This window comes from Anabrus simplex, chromosome 8 (assembly GCF_040414725.1).
Source record: "Anabrus simplex isolate iqAnaSimp1 chromosome 8, ASM4041472v1, whole genome shotgun sequence".
NCBI lineage: Eukaryota > Metazoa > Arthropoda > Insecta > Orthoptera > Tettigoniidae > Anabrus > Anabrus simplex.
In genome coordinates, this window is record NC_090272.1 from 157985685 (window position 1) to 158006935 (window position 21251).

The following is a 21251-nucleotide window of genomic DNA, read 5'->3' on the forward strand; positions in this document are numbered from 1 at the left end:
TAACTTACAAGAGTTTGAATTAATAATAATAATAATAATAATAATAATAATAATAATAATAATAATAATAATAATAATAATAATAATAATAATAAATAGCTTGGTAACTCACTAACATATTAACGGGTTTCTCAACAAAGCAGCTGCAGTTAGAAACCAAGTCAAAGTGGATTTTAAAAATAGAAAGGCATATCTGAGTTGTTCGGAGGTTCCTTGGCTACTATCGCTATTTAAGTAACTACGTAAGTTGCATCTATTCCACCAGAAATTTTCCCCCGTCACAAGTCAATGGAATACGTTTTGGAAAAATATCACCATTATTTTACGCGAAAAGAAAATACGGGCAAGCGGCAGAATTATGTTAAACTCTGTGACATAGCTGCCCAGTATATTTCTTTTCCAAAATGATATAATTTAATTTGAGCCTTATGATTGCAAATTAAAGGAATATAAGCCAAATTTTGAGTAATTGACTGAGATTTTCATGATTAGAAATATTAGAATTAATGTAGTGAATAGGCTAGTAGCCCGCTTCTGTGGTGTAGTGGTTAGTGTGATTAGCTGCCACCCCCGGAGGCCCTGGTTCGATTCCCGGCTTTGTCACGAAATTTGAAAAGTGGTACGAGGGCTGGAAGGGGGTCCACTCAGCCTCGGGAGTCAACTGAGTGGAGGTGGGTTCGATTCCCACACAAGCCATCCTCGAAATGGTTTTCCGTGGTTTCCCACTTCTCCTCCAGGCAAATTCTGGGATGGTACCTAACTTAAGGCCACGGCCGCTTCCTTACCTCTTCCTTGTCTATCACTTCCAATCTTCCCATCCCCCACCAAGGCCCCAGTTCAGTATAGCAGGTGAGGCCGCCTGGGCGAGGCGCTGGTCCTCCTCGCCAGTTGTATCTTCCTAACCAAAGTCTCACGCCCCAGGACACTGCTCTTGAGGCGGTAGAGGTAGGATCCCTCGCTGAGTCCGAGGGAAAAGCCAACCTTGGAGGGTAAACGAATTAAGAAAGAAAGAAAGAAAGAAAGAAAGAAAGAAAGAATAGGCTATATAGTGAAGTAATAATAATATATTAGAATCGATTAAAATAGGATAGGTAGCAGTTAACTCAGTGTTAACACTGTAGTCATACCCACTCCGTACACTTGATGAGGAATATGTTATTTACTGTTCACTCAGCGCATAAATAAGGTGTTTTTATAGTGACTTGTACTGCTACAGTATACCTTTTTTATATATTGAAAGTAAATTTCTCATGTTTCTATAGGATTGTTGAGACCAACTTTGGTCCAAGCCAGCGGTAAACCATTGTGCAGTGTCCGATCGTTCTCCCTGAGGATGTTACTGAATCCATGGCAGTTCTATATTCCTTCTTATTTACCGTTTGCCAATGTCTAAATGTAACTCTGTCCCTTGATATAAATAAATAAATAAATAAATAAATAAATAAATAAATAAATAAATAAATAAATAAATAAATAAATAAATAAATAAATAAATGTTGTTGTTTGAGTCATCAGTCCATAGAATGGTTTGATGCAACCCTCCATGCCACCCTATCCTGTGCTAACCTTTTCATTTCTACTTAACTATTGCATCCTACATCTGCTCTAATCTGCTTGTCATATTCATACCTTGGTCTACCGCTACCGTTCTTACCCCCTACACTTCCTTCAAAAACCAACTGAACAAGTCCTGGGTGTCTTAAGATGTGTCCTATCATTCTATCTCTTCTTCTCGTCAAATTTAGCCAAATTGATCTCCTCTCACCAATTCGATTCAGTATCTCTTCATTCGTGATTCGATCTATCCATCTCACCTTCAGAATTTTTCTGTAACACCACATTTCAAAAGCTTCTATTCTCTTTCTTTCTGAGCTAGTTATCGTCCATGTTTCACTTCCATACAATGCCACCCTCCACACGAAAGTCTTCAAAAACATCTTTCTAATTCCGATATCAATGTTTGAAGTGAGCAAATTTCTTTTCTTAAGAAAGCTCTTCCTTGCTTGTGCTAGTCTGCATTTTATGTCGTCCTTACTTCTGCCATCGTTAGTTATTTTACTACCGAAGTAACAATATTCATCTACTTCCTTTAAGACTTCATTTCCTAATCTAATATTTCCGGCTTCACCTGCCTTCGTTCGACTGCACTCCATTACTTTCGTTTTGGACGTATTTATTTTCATCTTGTACTCCTTACACAAGACTTCATCCATACCATTCAGCAACTTCTTGAGATCTTCTGCAGTCTCAGATAAAATAACAATATCATCGGCAAATCTCAAGGTTTTGATTTCCTCTCCTTGGAATGTGATTCCCTTTCCAAATTTCTCTTTGATTTCCTTTACTGCCTGTTCTATGTAAACATTGAAAAGGAGAGGGGACAAACTGCAGCCTTGCCTCACTCCTTTCTGGACTGCTGCTTCTTTTTCAAAGCCCTCGATTCTTATCACTGCAGACTGATTTTTATACAGATTGTAGATAATTCTTCGTTCTCGATATCTGATCCCTATCATCTTCAGAATCATAAATAGCTTGGTCCAATCAACGTTATCGAATGCCTTTTCTAGATCTACGAATGCCATGTACGTGGGCTTGTCCTTCTTAATTCGATCCTCTAAGATCAGACGTAAAGTCAGGATTGCTTCACGTGTTCCTACATTTCTTCTGAAGCCAAATTGATCTTCTCCCAACTCAGCTTCAACTTGTTTTTCCATTCTTCTGTAAATAATACGTGTTAAAATTTTGCAGGCATTAGATACAAAACTATTGGTGCGGTAGTTTTCACACCTGTCAGCACCGGCTTTCTTGGGAATAGGTATAACAACATTCTTCCGAAAATCGGATGGGACTTCTCCTGTCTCATACATCTTGCACACTAAATGAAATAAACTTGCCATGCTGGTTTCTCCTAAGGCAGTCAGTAATTCAGAGGGAATGTCATCAATTCCAGGTGCCTTGTTCCTATTGAGGTCACTCACAGCTCTGTCAAACTCTGACCTCAAAATTGGGTCTCCCATTTCATCACATCAACAGCCTCTTCATGTTCCAGAACCAAATTATCTACATTTTTACCTTGATACAACTGTTGGATATGCTCCTGCCATATTTCTGCTTTGTCTTCTTTCCCTAGAAGTGGTTTTCCATCTGAGCTCTTAATATTCATACACCTAGATTTCCTTTCTCCAAAGGTTTCCTTGATTTTCCTGTATGCAGCATCTACCTTTCCCAGGACCATATAGCCTTCGACATCCTTGCATTTCTCCTTCAGCCATTCTTCCTTAGCTACCTTGCACTTTCTATCCACTTGGTTCTTTAATCGCCTGTATTCTTTTCTGCCCTCTTCATTTCTAGCATTCTTGTATTTTCGTCGTTCATCAATCAGGTCTAGTATCTCCTGAGTTATCCACTGATTTTTAGTTGATCTTTTCTTCCTTCCTAACATTTCTTCAGCAGCCCTACTGACTTCATTTTTCATGACTATCCACTCTTCCTCTATAGTGTTTCCTTCAGCCTTTTCATTTAGTCCTTGTGCAACATGTTCCTTGAAACAATCCCTCACGCTCTTTTCTTTCAACTTGTCTAGATCCCATCTTTTTGCATTCTTTCCTTTCTTCAATTTCTTCAACTTCAGATGGCATTTCATGACCAACAAGTTGTGGTCAGAGTCCACGTCTGCTCCTGGGAAAGTTTTGCAATCCAACACCTGGTTTCTGAATCTCTGCCAAATCATAATGAAGTCTATTTGATACCTTCCAGTGTCTCCAGGTCTCGTCCACGTATACAGCCGTCGTTTATGGTGTTTGAACCAAGTATTGGCAAGGACTAAATTATGATCAGTGCAGAATTCAACCAGCCGACTTCCTCTTTCGTTCCTTTGTCCCAATCCAAATTCTCCTACTGTACTACCTTCTCCTCCTTGGCCTACCACTGCATTCCAGTCTCCCATCACAATTAGATTCTCTTCACCTTTTACATATTGTATTAAATCTTCTATCTCCTCATATATTCTTTCGATTTCTTCATCATCCGCTGAAGTAGTAGGCATATAGACCTGCACTATTGTGGTGGGCATTGGTTTGGTGTCTATCTTGACAACAATAATTCTTTCACTATGCTGGTCGTTGTAGCTTACCCGCTGCCCTCTTATTCATTATTAAACCAACTCCTGCATTTCCTCTGTTTGATTTTGTGTTGATAATTCGGTAGTCGCCTGACCAAAAATCTTGTTCTTCCTGCCAACGTACTTCACTTATACCAACTACATCTAACTTTAGCCTATCCATCTCCCTTTTCAGATTCTCTAACCTACCACAACGATTCAAACTTCTAACATTCCACGCTCCGACTCGCAGAATGTCAGTATCCATCTTCCTGATGATCGCTCCCTCTCGTGTAGTCCCCACCCGGAGATCCGAATGGGGGACTAGTTTACCTCCGGAATATTTTACCCGGGAGGAAGCCATCATCAGTACATCATTCATACAGAGAGAGCTGCATGTCCTCGGGAGTTAGTTACGGCTGTAGTTTCCCGTTGCTTTCAGCCGTGTAGCAGTATCAACAGAGCTAAGCCATGTTGAGTATTATTACAAAGCCGTATCAGTCAATCATCTAGACTGCCGCCCTTGCAACTACCGAAAGGCTGCTACCCCCACTTTCGATGAACCATTCGTTAGTCTGGTCTCTCAACAGATACCCATCCGATATGGTTGCACCTGCGGCTCGGCTATCTGCATCATTGGGACACGCAAGCCTCCCCACCGCGGCAAGGTCACATGGTTCGCAGAGGAGGAATAAATAAATAAATAAATAAATAAATAAATAAATAAATAAATAAATAAATAAATAAATAAATAAATAAATAAATAAAATCTTTTCCTCCGGATGTAAGAGGCGCAGTACTTGCAATCATAATAACAATGTTATTAGTTTGACTAGCTGCTTTTACGATCAGACACGAGGCTGCCGTATTTGAACATCTTCAAATACCATAGAACTGAGCTGAAATAGGACCCCGGAAAGTTGGACTCAGAAGGTCAACGCTCTACCACCTGAGCTACGCAGCCCAACTGCAGTCTTTGTTTATCTGCTGCCATGATTATGGGTTCGACTCAGATTGAAGTCGAGGACATATGAGGGTGTTTAAATGAGAGATGAGGTTCGGTGGCTCCTTGCATCACGCACACCAAGGTGAACGTGTACTTGAACACGAGCACGAACATGAACACCCACATTACTATCTGATATGTGGATTTTAAAGCTGTGGCACACTGCAGACGGCGGGCATGTAAGCCACGCGGTCAGCATACGGACGGACATATCGCGCATGTTGGGGCGTTCGTTCAGCTCGCAGGCTTGCAGGGGACATTAGGTGTAGGTGTAAAACAGGTACGTTGTCATTGTCACTTCTTTGGCTCACCTGTGTAAGTATCATGGATTGAGAAACTGCATAATGTCTTACAGAAGCATAAAAACAGTATGAGTATGGAAGGTTACAGGAAGAGTAATAAAATCACCATTCTCGTTACATCAGACTGTGTTCATTTAATTACCTATATCTTTTATTGTCACTATAAAAATATACTGCGAGAAACCAATCTTCTTCGAACGGAAGAACGTTCATTTGGCACAAACTCGATGAAAACGCCAGGCCTCGTGAAATGTCCGCTTTGAGGTCTGTTAACAAGTTCGTCGACGGTTCGCTTTAACATTTTTGTTCATGCCGGTGTTCACCTTTGAGAGTGCGATGGGTAAAGATCTCCTGAGGGACAAAATTTCCTGTCACATTTAAATAGTTCATAAAGAGTTGTATCTGTGAATGACAGAGGCCAGAATGATGTGTGTATTTCAGAGAAAGAGAAAGAGAGAGAGAGAGAGAGAGAGAGAGAGAGAGCACCATTATCTACTTTTGTGGTTTGACCTCTAAATTGACGCACAGACAGCCTCTTGGAGGCGTCATATTAAATTGTCTGTACACAGTAGTTGAGGCCATATTATTATTATTATTATTATTATTATTATTATTATTATTATTATTATTATTATTATTATTATTATTATGGTCTTTTCGGAGACGTTGAAGTGCCAGAATGTTGTCCAGAAGGAATAAATATTCCTACACAAGGCTCGCGTATTTCGGTACGGTATTGGGTCGGCGTCGAGCTTTATTTATATTGAAGTGAAGTTAAAAAGTAATATTATTTATTAAGCTTACCTTATGTTTACGCCTATCATTGTATATATTTGAACTTTGAACTAAAAGGCAAATTTCCTATTTCTTTTCAGGATGATCTTCCCAAGGAACAGCTTGACCGTAAGTTTATCTTAAGATTTCCTTTAATAAGTCTCTATGTATATGTTAGTAAAAGAATTTGACACTTGGGAGTTCCATTCGTAACTAGTATATATTAGCGTAGTTTCAGAACTCCAATTATGAAAGTATATCCTTAAATTCCGGTAAAAATGTACCTTGTCAAATTGAGAAAGAGTGTTTTGAAAATCAAATCATTAATATCATGATATTTTGTGAGTTTCATCGAGATTAATCAGGTGCATCTCACGAATTATTATTATTTTACGTTTCGTTAGTTACACCCCTTTAGATTTATTTTACTCTTTCTTTGGGTTTTCACACAAAACCATTTAAGATGGAGGGTATTACAAAATATACTTTCTTAGAATAGTGACTTCCTTGTTTCAGACTTTTGAGAGAAAGGAAGGCTAAAATTATTGAAATAATTTATAAATGGAAGGAAAGTTTAGAAATTAAATGACACCATTTTCTCTTGCTCGCAATTTTGGAATGGGCGTGAAAATGTAAGGAAACTCGTTGCCTAATCATATATTTTTCTTGTTGACATAATTTTTATGAATTTAGACTTTCCAAGTCCAGTATACAAAGTAAATTAAAAAATCTACAAGTAGAAAAAATGTTTTAACACTTTTACGAGGTTTTAAATCTTTTGACCGGGCGAGTTGGCCGTGCGGTTAGGGACACGCGGTTCTGAGCTCGCATGCGGGAGATAGTGGGTTCGAATCCCACTGTCGGCAGCCCTGAAGAGAGTCTTCCGTGGTTTCCCAGTTTCACACCAGGCAAATGCTGGGGGTGTAACTTAATTAAGGCCACGGCCGCTACCTTCCAACTCCTAGGCCTTTCCTATCCCAACGTCGCCATAAGACCTAGCTGTGTAGGTGCAACGTAAAGCCACTAGCAAAAAATGAATCTTTCGAAATTAAGTGTACAAATTACGTGGAATACAAACAATTAAGGCAAAGGTTTAGTTTCAAAACAGGCTAAAGAATACGAATATGAGGAGGAAGACAAATTAATATTCAAAGCCCAGAAATGTAACCTCAATCTAAAGATAAGGGTGCATAGATTGGATGTACGGGATGCTTCAGATACAAATTCCACTGTAGTATGGGTGGTCTACCTTCGCCTATGTACCTCGTAAGAGCTTTTATTGCAATGAACGAAACGGCCACACGCAACGACGTAATGTTGGAGAAGTTACTGGGTATTTCAGGGGCTGCAGACTTGCTGTGCATTACGGATTGCTCAGGGTACAAACAGCTCTAGCTCGGAAGCATTCACTCTAGTCAAATGTATAGCAATGGAATGGCCACATTATGCGAATGGTGAACTTAACGATCTACCGCTTATATGTTTGAGAGTTTCATCGCAGTGAACGGCAATCACCTGGGTTTTATTCACAGTAATATCCAAATAGGTGGACTCCAGATCGCAGATGTTCCGAAATGTGTCGCGATGGCATGAGAATGTGAGAGAGCATAATGAAAAGAGTAGGAGTGTGTACGGAAATTCTAGGGGGCTATTTTGAACATTTGTTGAGATGAAACGTTTACCAGTATTCATACATACTCTGATTTTTTGTTTCCTTTGCATAAGAATGCATCTGCCAAGCGCAGCAAGGTAGCATACAGCAGAGTATGTGCCTACCCAACATACAGCGGTTTATGTATCTGAAGCACTTGGTACAAGCATACTCAGAGTTGGTTTCATTCCAATTAACTTATTAATATATTATCAAATTATTGTAGTGAAATATATTCCACGCCGATTTCATCTATGCTGTACTGTAATTCAAAACTCTAGGGAGATATAAATATATTTGTATCCCTTTCAGACCTGAAAGAAAACTGGAGGTGTGAATTTTTGTTTTTATGTCAAGAACTGACTAAAATGCTGCTCAATACACATATTAATAGTTTATTTTACAAAATAAAAACTAACATCCTAAAAACAGGACCCACACAATTGTGCGTATCAAAATTCAAAACCTCGTTGTATCACGTACGATGGTGTAGCTTCAAAATTTACGTTCACTAACCAATGTACACACTTCATTGAATATATTCCGGTATTCAGTAAAGCTTCTAGATGAATATAAAAGCAGTAAATAAATACTTACTTTCGGCACTACTGCTTCCTGCCATCTCGCCGATCAACTGTGCTTTTTAAACTCTTCTTCCTTCGCCCTGGCGGTCAAGCGCATACTAAAATCAATTGAAATACATGCCACGTGTCCTGCACAATCACTGCAGTCCGGTATAGCGCCGAAAAAACATCAAATACGGTCAGGGATAACTAAAATACGAACCCGCACAATTGTGCGTACTCGGTCTGAAAGGGGTATAAGAATAGGATCGCAATGCAAATGAACTTCTAAATTTCTATGACAGTAAGTAGAGAATGGAAATGCAGTTCATTCCTGGGTCTTTCTATCTAGAGTATAGTTACTGTTGATTGGCAATTGTCATTAATTGTTTCCATTTTTCATTCTTTTCGATCTGAGGACGATCTTGGTAACAAGATCAAAACGCGTCATCCTACTACAATAGTTGTAACACGGCATAACATCCCTGAAATGCTATGTAATTTAGTTGTTGTGGAAATATACGTTTTACGTTTGGTCATTCAGTTCCTTTTATTTAAGCTTGTTCAATGAAATAGGTTTATACCATGCGACTATATTATTTTGCTTAGTGCAGGATGAGTAATTACATTATTTTCCATTTTCAGTTTTGAGGAAGGCCTTCGAGGCTTTCGATCGTGAGAAGAAGGGATGCATCGGCACAGAGATGGTCGGCACCATCCTGAGGATGCTGGAACATCCTGTGGATGACGATATTCTTAAGGAAATCATCAATGAAGTCGACGCCGACGGTAATTATATTAATATACTTTCATGGAAAAATATTGGTTTTAACGACAGGAATTATTTCAGCTGGTAATTTTTTATGAGTATATGTAGTAACAGTTTGTAATTCGAATTTTGTACATTTATTTAACTGTATAAAACTGTATCGTCATTGGTCGTTCTGACCACTGCTGAGCGTGGTGAATCATTTAGAAATATGGTACTGCGTCCTTGACGAGTCGTCTCCACCCAGAGCTGTCTTCAGCTCTTCTTAATATAATATGAGGAGGCAGGGCAATGATCTTCGTTTGACCTGAGCGTCCACTTGCTGTTCTTCCTCCTGGTATACTGTCTTCAGCTTTGCCTTACAAAACAATCCTTTTTTCAAATTATGTCCTTCTCTCCTAAACATATGGCCAAGGAGACGTAATAACTTTTACTAACGCTGGAATGCAGATGTTTCGTGATGAGCATTTCTTCTATAATGGGATACATAGCATCCTCTGCCGACACCACATCTCAAAAACATTTATTCGAATTTTAAAACTAACTTTCATGGCCCAGATCTCATTAGTCGTACCAAAAGAAAAGACAAAGAATGCTAGTGATTCAACCAAACGCATCATCGTAATTTTTGATACTGTCTAGTTCTACCCATTACAGCTCGACCTAAGACAATACGCTACTTAAAAATAATCTACAGCATTTTTCACAGTTTCCCGTGTCCCGCAAGACTGACCCCCAAATGTACGAAATTCCTGATCATCTCCAAGTCCTATAGGCATCGTGTAAGCTGAATGTTTATCTCTAGACCACAATAAAGACTAATACTCTTCACTTTTGTAATCAAGACAATCAGATTCTCTTCACTTACATCAATGAGGGAAGTATCATCTGTAAAGCGCAGTTGAAAATTTTTCTGCCAACAGCGGAAATTCAACCAATCTAGCCATTCAGAATTATTTTGATGACATACTCTGCATATATGTTATAGAGTTTAGGTGACACTATACAGACTGCTTTGCTGTATATGTCGTACCGGTACTGAAAAATCTTAATTGAAGTATATAACTTGTTTATATTTATTCGATAGTTATATTGTTTCTTACATGTTAAGGGCAGGATGGTAAATGATGAGTTATGGCAATAGAGCACCGGAAACAATGTGTAGGGACAGCAGGCCTGCCTCCTGCGTTTCTCTTCTCTTTTGCTAGCCCTCCTCAGCAGTTGTTGATATTAGGGGCCACTTGATTTTACTCAGCTCAGTGGGCTAATTCAATCATTCACTTCCGCTGTGGGGTTTACGATTGGTTTATTGACCTGGCTATAATGGTACTAAATTGGCTTCCTTTACTGAGACTAGACTAAGTCTGAAGCTAACAGTCCAAAATTCCCGACGGAAAGTACCAACGAACGTTTCCTGTGGCTACTACTAGCTTTGTGTAGTCCTTGTAAGGCAGATGAGGTAGGGTGTTGTATGCTGTGAATGAGGAGTGCGCATTAGAGGAGCTTAGTCTTGTGTCAGTCACAGGAATGTTGCTGAAGCACAAACACATAGTCTCTGAGCTAGGAGACAATTTAATTCCCACGATTTGGTCGGGAATCGAACCCGAATCCCGATACCCGAAGGATGAGACGCTGATCAATCAACTACGTAGCCGGAAAAAAAGCTATTATTTTATTGACGTAAATAACCACCGTCTTACCAGCATTATTAGACTTTTCCGGGTAAAATAATTCATGAAAAATGTAACTGACATAACTGGTAACAGTTTCTATACATACGTTCATTATCGGTAAGTTAATTTTGAAAAAAATACAGAGTGATTTTCCCCTATACTGATTGTGCTGGTTACGCAGTTTGGGTCACGTAACAGTAAGCTTGCATTCAGAAGATGATGAGTTCGAACCCCACCGTAGGGAGCACTGAATATGGTTTCGTGTGGTTTCTCATTTTCACACCAGGCGAATGCCTAGGCTGTACGCCGATTAAGGCCATGGTAGCTACCTTTCTATTCCTAGCCCTTTCCCATCATTACGCCACCAAAATTTCTCTACGTGTTAGTGCGGCGGCGTTAAACCACTAGAAAAAATAATTCCATACTTTATTTCTTCAGCTATCGACAAAGACGAGCACTCATCCAATAGGATAATAAGTATTAACTTGTATATTATTCGCTCTGTTATCACTTAACTTAAGAGTTCTGCAAGAAAAACTTTTCAAATAATTAAAGCCAACTAATTTAGACACGTTCTACCCACAGGTTCTGGAGAGCTGGAGTTTGAAGAGTTCTGCTCTTTGGCCAGTAGGTTTCTGGTTGAAGAAGATTCAGAAGCGCTGCTGTCAGAGCTCAAAGAAGCCTTCCGATTGTATGACAAGGAAGGTAAGCTATATTCTTAGTGATGACATCTACTGTACATAATTTCTTACCGTCCTTCTTCCCTTCCCATATCTCCACCTTTCAATTACGCACTCCAAACTTACATGGGACTGACACGTCTAGTACTGAGATTATATATATTTCATATCAACAACCAGATCCTTTCGTACCTCTTCTTTCTGCAAGGAAAATTAAATAGATCTTCAAGTCTGCCTTGAACTTTCTCCTCTTCCTCTTCCTCTTCTTCTTCCTCTTCCTCTTCCTCTTCCTCTTCCTCTTCCTCTTCCTCTTCCTCTTCCTCTATTCGTTGGTGGGCTTCATATCGCCTCATTACATAACCTTACCAGGGAAAAAGATTCTCTTGAAAGTTTTCGGAGATAGGGGTTACCCTAAAAGTTCCTCCAAGTTGTTCATATCGGATCCAATCTTTCAATGTAACGCCAGCTGACCACCACAGCATACGAATCTCCATCTCATGCTGTTGTTGGTCAACACGTAGAAAATTTATCAAAACTGTCATTTACGATGTGTTGTGCACTGAAGTTCTACAATTTGAAATTGTTACAGTTTTTAAAGTACTAATTTGAGGGACTCCGGTTTCACAAAGGAGGATAAGGGGAAACAAATTTCGTACAACTAGGAACGAATGTAGTGGTTACCAGTAGGTAATACTGTATAATTCAAGGAAAATTAACCTACATCCTAGATAAACATTCAGTTTTATTGATCTCATATTATAGTTATCAATTGTCATAAAATGCTCTCTAATGGACCAGAAGTGTCCCATAGCTCCATTATACTCAAAGTATACGTTTAAGAGTATATGCATTTGTATACAAGGTGGCCCTCCGGCCCCGTATTTTCTTCTTATAGGTGTCCCGCATGCATTAATGATGAATGGATGTCTAATAGCTAGTTTGCAAAGGAGTGCTGCAACGTGCTCTATTTCGGATGTGAAACAAATAGCAGTCATTTTACTACACACATTCTGCAACACATTGTATTTTTAAAAACGCAAAGGATACAGAAAATAAAGTTTAATAACTCTTTAATTTATACACGTACAGGCATTCCACTCTACCAAACAGTTGCTTGTATGTGGCACGTGCCTTGAACGATCCATTAGTTCTTAATTGAAACTCCGTTCGACGAAATATGTGTACAGAAGGGAGGCGTAAATTTATAAACTCCTGTTTGTACCGTTTGTGAGCTTCGGGTGAATTCCAACCAGATTCTCCATAGATTAAAATTATGTCTGTGTATTCGTCGTTGTTGAATACACCAGGCATTGTCGACATGTTCATAGCAACTATGACGTTCCAAATACCAGCCTAATAATGAGCGTTGTAAAACGAGGCTTCCTAACGTAAGGGGGCTCATTTGACGGGTAGCGCTAAGGGACATGTGGCGATTGGTCGTTTGGTCGTTATCTCTTCATATTCCGACGTAACCTACCTTCAGGCAGTAGTACCCCTATGAAAATAAGTTATTAGATATCCCAATCAACAGTAGTGCATGAGGGATACTTACAAGTAGAAATTATGGCGGTGGCGGGCCACTTGGTATATACACTATCTGATCAAATGTATCCGGAAACCTATCTGAAATTGCACTTAGGCTTCGCCCGTGTCACGATTCTTATTATTAGAATATGGGGTGGGTCCACCCTTCGTCTTTATGACGGCTTTAACTCCGCTGGGGACACTTTCAGTGAGGTGTCTGAATGTATGTGGAAGAATGGCAGACCATTCTTCTCCAAGAGCCGAAACCAGAGGAGATAGTGATGCTGGACGCTGGGTTCAGGTTGGGACTCTGAGTAGGCCAGTCCATTTCAGGAATGTTACTGTTTACGAGCCATTGCCTCACTAATGTACCTTTATACAGGGTATATTGTCATGTTGACACAAGCAATCATCGTCTCAGAACTGGTCCTCCACTGTACGGAATACACAATGGTTTAAAATGTGTTCATATCCTTTTGCATTTAGAGATTTATTAAGGGAAAGAATGGGACTACACCCTAACCACTCAAGAAAAGCACCATATCACAACACCACCTCTTCCGTACTTCGCTGTTGGCACTACACATCTTTAAATTCTGCAAATAGAACAGAGGTACCAGCATGGAATAATATGCATAGTTCAAGTGAAGTGAAGGTTTAATCATTTTAATTGCTTAGGCACTAATTTACAATTGTATAAAGGAGTGAAATAAAAAATTAACAAAACGGTTATTCCCATAACTATTGAATTTTGAAGAAGAGTACTCAAATTGAATTAAATTTGTCAAATGACAAAAAGGAATAAAAGAAGACAATCCGAATCTAATCACGTAGTCGAAACAATCAAAAAGGAGAATTTCTTGGTAGTACTGTGGTCGATCAGCTGCATCTACCAATGATCGAATATCGACCTTCATTTCTGTTGTTACTAATCTAATAAGTTGGAAGAATCTGAAAGTCGACTTATGAACTGATTTCCACTCCCAAACAATGGGATCAATTTTAGTCTAAATTGTCTTAAGTTTGGATGTTATTCTCTGGATAGCAGTTTGATGAATGTGATCCTTTTCTTCGTCTGGTCGAAATCCAAAGATTTTGCTTGTGGAGAGAACATTGATATTCAGTTGCAAGGGCCTAAAATCCCAGCAATGTACTTCCAAAAATACTTCCATGAAAAATCCTTTCAATGTGCAACACTGTGTACCAGTCAGTACTAGCAACAAGAAAAGAATGAATAATCGAAACAGCCTCCTACACCAATAGAAATTAAAGTCTTTTTTGACATTTCTGGTATTTTTGGTTTTATGCTTTATTGTATGAAATTTCCATATCTGAGGCTGGCATTGAGTTCAAGATTTGTAATGGATCCCATAGGTAATTTTATAATGATGAGGTCTAACACTGACAATTGTGAGGGATCATTTTATACCACATTTTGAATTCTATTTTAGAAATTAATCCTTTATACTCTATTTAGATCAAGTGAATTCATACAAGCAAGAGATAATATTGAAGAATTATTTCTTACTCAGGTCTGTAATGGGTGTGAAAATAAATACATTTTTAGACGAGCTATGAAATATATTTCGTAACATTTCTTCATATTTCTTAAAATTATTTTTGCTGCCCGCGAGCTGCCAGTTGGGAACCCCTGGTGTAGATGATCCGTTCTCAGTTAAGCAGTGAACCTCCTCTTTCATATGGTAGTTTCTCTTCTATCTGACTGATCATATCACTGATCTCATCGTATGGTGACTAATGTAACGAGCATGTTTAGGGAAGAAATGGAAACTGCCATGAATGTGAGTCATACGATTAGCGTGAAATTACTTGTCTAGGTACAAGCTTCGTTCATCGCTAAGCTTGGTATTATACGCATACTGGATGGTAGTGATCAATACTGTATTTAACAATATTACGCATGTGTATATTCTAAGGATTGAATACTACTGGACATAAAGAACAAAAACTGAGGTCTATGTGCAGGCGATGAACTATGGCAGTAGCTCGCAGATGAAGTTATTCCTTTTTAGGATCACACATAAACTTACCCTTGCTATACGGGAATGAAAGTTAAATGGGTCGAAATATATTATTTATGAGTTGAAAGCAAAATCTTGGAAGTTGTGGAAATAGCTTTAGCAGAATGGAAGGAGTAGATGCGTGACGAAGGGATAAAGATCAAATTCACAATTCTAAATACATCTCATGAGGGAGTGCTTATGAATCGGAAGTCTAAGTGATGGAAGAGGGTAATTTAAATACGGAACACGACTGTAGATGGTATGTGAAGTAGAGTGGGAGACCTACTGGACGACGGTAAAGCTTGGTCCAAAAATTTCGAACTAAGACGTAGAATCAGGAAAGGACTCAATAATAACTGAAAATGATTAATAGTTGAGGCCCAAGGCTGCTTCCCAGAGTCTTGCAAATCGAGCGCCGAATTTTATAGAGCTGTACAATGAAAATGTATGTTGTGCGTTATTGTTTAGTTCTCACTCCGAAAGATGCTTGGATTTCCAACAGTTCCTCCTCTAGTTGAGTCACTAAAAAGGCACTTGAATGAAATTAGAGTGAAGTGGCTTTCCTCATCACGTCCGGTGGCGCTGCTACATTCATTCGGTGAAGCCCACTGATCTGTACATACACTAATCGACCCTAAAAGTAACACCTTCACATTGTTGATCACAGAGCCTTGCAACCTAGCCAGAGGTATCATTCGCTTGAAGATATACAGTAATCAAGAGTAAATATATTTCATATGTCAATATTACGTCCTATAGCATAACTTGGTAGAAGTGCAAAACAAATCAAAGCAAACCCAACTCCGGACAGACCACAAAGGCTCTTGGAGCTGTGGAAGTTAAAGGCTTCTACTTACTGTAACCTCGGCAATAAATGGGTTAGAGAGGTTGATCTACGTCTGGCAACGTTTGCTCACGGGAATTAATTTGAAACGTTCAACATTTCTGGTAGGCTGAGCGAACCCCGGGATCAAATACCTTGTTTCTAGTCAACTTCCTGACGTATTCCTGGCTAAACCTTACTAAGCCTTTACTGGTTATGCTAAGCTGCCCCCAGTATTTCTCGATACCCAATATTTCATATAATATTCTTCCTCTTCACTTCTTTATCCTAGGTCAAGGTTCAGCTTCAAGAATGTGTCTTCTCCATTTTGTCTGTCCCTTACGTATTCCGTCCGAAGTTCTTTCTCCTTTAGGTCCCTTTCTATCCTGTATTTCCATCCCAACTTATGTTTCTTATTGGCCCCTTCCCTTTAATTGATGTAATCCATGCTATCTTAGCCGACTCTCTTTCTCACGCATAACACGCCCATATCACCTCAGCCTAACTCCAGCATTCCGCCGAATTTCATTTTGTAATCTCTCTGACACACCCGTAATCCACTGCAACAGATTTAAATTCTCTCCATCTCATGTTATGTTTTCCGACAGAACGAGCGTGGCTCGGGAGATAGTAGGTTCGAACTCCCACCGTTGGCAGCTCTGAATATTGTTTCCCATTCTCACAGCAGACAAATGCTGGGTCTGTATCTTAATCAAGGCTAAGGATGATTACTTCCTACTTCTGGCCTTTTCCTATCGCATCGTCACCACGAGACCTCACTGAGTAGGTGCGACGTTAAAAAAATTGTTCACAAATTATTTTTATATTTAATGTCAAAAATTCCTGACACCTCTGTCCATTTCGTCCATCCACGCTTGATCCGTCCTCTTACGTCCTCTTCACAATCCCCTTCCTAATGTATGATTGATTTGAAAGTTTCAAATAGGTCCAACATTTTTCCTCTTCTGTCAAAGATTTTTATTATTTTCTCCCCCTCTTCACTCCGCATCATCAATTTTAATTTTTAGGAATTTGCCCTTTGTGCGCTACTTTCCAGTGTCTCTTGCCATTTACACATTCACTCCCGTAATTCTTCCGTAGTGCCTACCAAAATTACTATACCGTCTGCGAAGAGCATTTTCCACCTATTTACCTATCGAATATTTCCTCTCAGCACATCCAGAACCAATTAAAATAAGAAAGGCTCAGTGCAGATCCCTGAGCCGATCTCAATATTAAAATTTTCAGTTTCTCTTCCTAGTTTGTACAATTAAGTGGTTACTCCCGCATGCACCGGTATATTTTCTATTATTTTTGACCTATTTGTCTAGTACACCTCGTCTCCTCACGCACCAGTAGATCAGGTCCCTTTTTACGCCATTTCCGGACCCAAAAGCGGAATACTGTTTCTGATTTCCTTCAAGTCCTTTATCCTTCAACTGTCTGACGATAAACACTGGTTACATCGTCCCCATTCCTTTCAAAAATACGATTATATGGTCCTATAAAGTAAGTTTCTCTCGATGTTTACAGGGAACGGTTACATCACCACCGGTGTCCTGCGCGAGATCCTCAAGGAGCTGGATGACAAACTGACCAAGGAAGATCTGGACATGATGATCGAGGAAATTGATAGTGACGGCTCTGGTACCGTGGACTTCGATGGTAAGCTGAACTGCAGGAGTCACGCTACTTTGAAGATGACTGGTTTTGTAAATTCTGTGCCATTCGAATTAAGGAATATGTCAAATAGTTGCCTAAATTTGTAATCATACCATTGAATGCGTACCTAGTTTAGTTAGATACAGGGGAACTAAGGGTAACTATGAGCAATTTGTGAACTTCATGCGTGTACAAGGACATAGAACTCAAAAGTTAATATTTCCTTTGGGTGGAAGGAAGTGTGTAAACGTTTTTTCTCATGCATAGTTTGGTGGCAATAAACACAAGACTTATTTCCCTTCGTCCGTTGTATAAGTTTCAAGCAATAACCTCTATGTGGCGCACCCCATCCTTCAGGTGGGGAATGATATCATTGAAATGAATGTACGTAAATAACACAAGGAAACATTTGCATTGCGGTAATGATGTAAATGGGTTTATAAATAAGGGTTACAGATCTCTCTATATGGTTATAAGGGTATTTGGGGTTTCAGGAAGGATGTAAAGGAAAGGGAACATAGTCTCTGGTAAAAACAACGATTGGAGTAGGGTTTCAGTATATAGGACCCTTACCAGGATTACTTCATTAAAGACCTGGACAAATCCAAAGACAAGCAGCTCGATTTATTCCGACTAACTTCTTCAAAGGAACGCTACAACGTGCTATATTTCGGATGTGAAACGAACAAGTCATTTTACTATACACGTTCTATAGCACGGTGCATTTTTAAACACGCAAAATGTGCAGAAAATATATGTTAAAATAACTCATTCATTTATACATGTACAGACATTCCACTCTACCAAAAAGCAGCTTATATGTGTCATGTGCCTTGAAATATCTATTAGCTCTTAATTGCAATTCTTTTCGGTGAAATACGTGTATAGAAGGCAGGCGGCTGTTTGGAAATTCCTGCGCAAACCGTCTGTCAATATTGACAACAACTATGGTGTTATTGTAGCAAAGACCAGGGTACTACTATATGCATTAGGCATTAGGTAGCGTTGAGGAACATGTGGCCGTCCGGTTATCTCTTTGTATTCTGACGTAACCTACCCGCAGGCAGTAATATCCCCGTGAAAACCAGTTATTAGGCATCCCATTCATCATCAGTGCACGCGGGAGACGTATAAGTAGAAAGTACGGGGCTGGAGGGCCACCTGGTATATTCTGTCTGTTAGGTCATCAGCCCAGAGGCTGGTTGGATCCTCAAATAGCACCACCGAAGGCTATGCAGTTATAGGGAAACCGCAAAAACCAATGGCAGAGCCCAAATGAGGCGTACTAGGCAAGATATATATTATAACTAGGGAAAGCATTTTTAGGCACTAATAGGTTAGAATGTAAACGCATTTCACCAGGGCGCAAGTGTTTTCTACCCACATGACAGTTCTGCAGGGAAAGTTGCATAAATATTAGTGTTCTGAACTATCAGAACCCCTAAAATGTATGCAACTCACCGACATAACTGTAGAGCGGCTAGGTTACACTAGCGCCTTGTTCAAATACGTTTGCATTCTAACCTATTCTTGTATAAAAATTCTTTCCCTAATTATGAAGTTTTAAAATCTTGAGTATGTTCATCTCGCTGAACTTTTAAAACTGATATCCCGATTGGGAAGACGTATTCATGTTATAATGAACCGTACTTCATCAGGTAGGATAAGAAACAAAATATTCCTCTGTTTCAGAATTCATGGAAGTCATGACGGGAGAATAAAGTGCTCAAAGGCGTGTTATCATCTTCGATCAACATGCCAACGCATATCGAGCAACTGAAATGTACAAAAGACATCATCTTACCATTCGTCTTTCATCACTATCATTGGTCCACTCGAGCTCTTCATGGAAAAGAAGTGGAAGACTTGCAGAAGACAATGAGGTTATTTTGACTTATGTGAAGATAATGAACGCCTGGGTTTCATTAAATTTTGTCAATATAACATTTCGAGTTCTCTATATTTAATTGCTTATCCTCAACTTCCTCAAATGTCAGTTTGTTGTATGTCACTTCAGCAAATGAAGTCTCATTTGAAATTTATGTAGCAGGTTTAGTATGTCAAGTTTCCCGAAACTTGTCATTACTTAGAGGATAATTATTACATTCCTAATCGTATGTCAAACGAGAAATTATAATATTGATGTTCTGAAACTTCCAAAACTGAGTAACGAGATTTATGTATTTTGGAAGACATTATAAATATTGAAAGTGTTTAAAGAACATTTCTAACTTCGATCATGTAAAGAAATGTAGGTTATTAGAACGATTTCTCACTACGATGAAATACAAAAAGAAATAAATAACCAATTTTGGTTTCTTGTGCTCCATTGTACAACACTTAATTCAAAGTATCTCTTGGTCGGATGAAATCTATTGCAAATAACTCTTCCGTTTATTTCTTTTTGTGATTCGATCTTGATGTACCCATACCTGATTTTTCACCCTCTCATTAAGTGCTGGGATATCTGTGTTGTAAATGGGTGTTAAAACCTTTTGCTGATAGTATTTAGAGTTCATCTTCACATTATTAACGACACGACGAATGGTTAACTGGCCGTTGTAGCAGTATCCAGCGATGTTCATGAAACCTGTTTGAAAAATTTTCCTAGCATTCTTTATACAATGTTCGGTAAAAAAAAATGTCTCTAGGGCGATAGTAAGTCGAGGGGGATCTGTTACAGTCACTAAGTTACACATGTGATTCGTATAATGTCACCGCATTTTTCCATCTGTCCCCTGCCAGATAGCCCTCATACAGACATCCCCAACTTACGTGAGATAGTCCTGTGGAGGGCGGGGTTACCACCTGAGACAATGGCCTTCACTTTTCTCACCACTTCTGGTGTACGCTGGTGGCTGGTCATGGATTTGCCTATTTATTCCCCTGTGAAATTAAGCCCAGTCGGTCTTTGACTTTTTTATTCAATACAGCACCAATCCTGTTCGTTGATATTCTTGCACATTCCTTGATTTGCAGAATAGCTATAGTATATTTAGCATTGGAAAGGGCTGTTATGTAGCCCTCCCAGTAAGGGTCAATCCTCTTCGGCATCGTTGCAGATAATATCACGAATCTCTACACACACGTTCTCACTTCTCAGTACTGACACGACTCATCACTCCCCGTTTTGACGTGCTCAAATTGATAACAGCGCCGCCAACGGTCTTCAGACTCGTTACCATAGATCCCGAACAACCTTCTGTAGATACTTGATAAGTCGAAATTAACGTTATGTATGACACTACTATAATAATATTAATAATAATAATAGTATCGTGTTAGCTACTGTGTGCAGGTATTTTGTTCTGAAGGCAATCAGACTGCCAGAGTGTCTATTTCGGCATAACCTTTTTTTTCTAACAAACAGAAGATATATCTGAACTCTAACCGACAGACTTGTTGCTGAATTTTAGCTAATTTTGACTGTCAAATAACAAATGTGTCTCCAGAGATCTTCTACAAGATATACTCCATGTCAGCATTGCATGACATGGAACGCCGAGTGCACCTTTTTTATTCCTTTCAACAATCCGGCTATCTTTGTCGAGCTTAAACTCGCAATCTTCAGATTCGGGTGTAGATTCTCAACTAGTGACTCACATGGCTTTTCAGAGTATGTTTATATATATCCACAAGTGGATATGCCTTAATAGACAACTAGTTCGAATTCAAAGAGGTGAATATGATTGTTCGATGTA

General features: G+C 39.2%; 1 protein-coding gene across 1 annotated transcript in view; it reads left to right on the forward strand.

The window, feature by feature from the left end:
- LOC136879235 (troponin C, isoallergen Bla g 6.0101) overlaps positions 1 to 19499 on the forward strand; it is a 44363-nt gene extending 24864 nt beyond the window's left edge. Inside the window, exons 2-6 of the mRNA XM_067153043.2 lie at positions 6283 to 6310; positions 9041 to 9184; positions 11423 to 11542; positions 17422 to 17553; positions 19243 to 19499. Of these exons, the coding sequence (XP_067009144.2) occupies positions 6283 to 6310; positions 9041 to 9184; positions 11423 to 11542; positions 17422 to 17553; positions 19243 to 19271 (453 nt within the window). The 3' untranslated portion in view covers positions 19272 to 19499. The remainder of the gene's footprint in view (positions 1 to 6282; positions 6311 to 9040; positions 9185 to 11422; positions 11543 to 17421; positions 17554 to 19242) is intronic.
- Positions 19500 to 21251: the final 1752 nt, after the last annotated feature.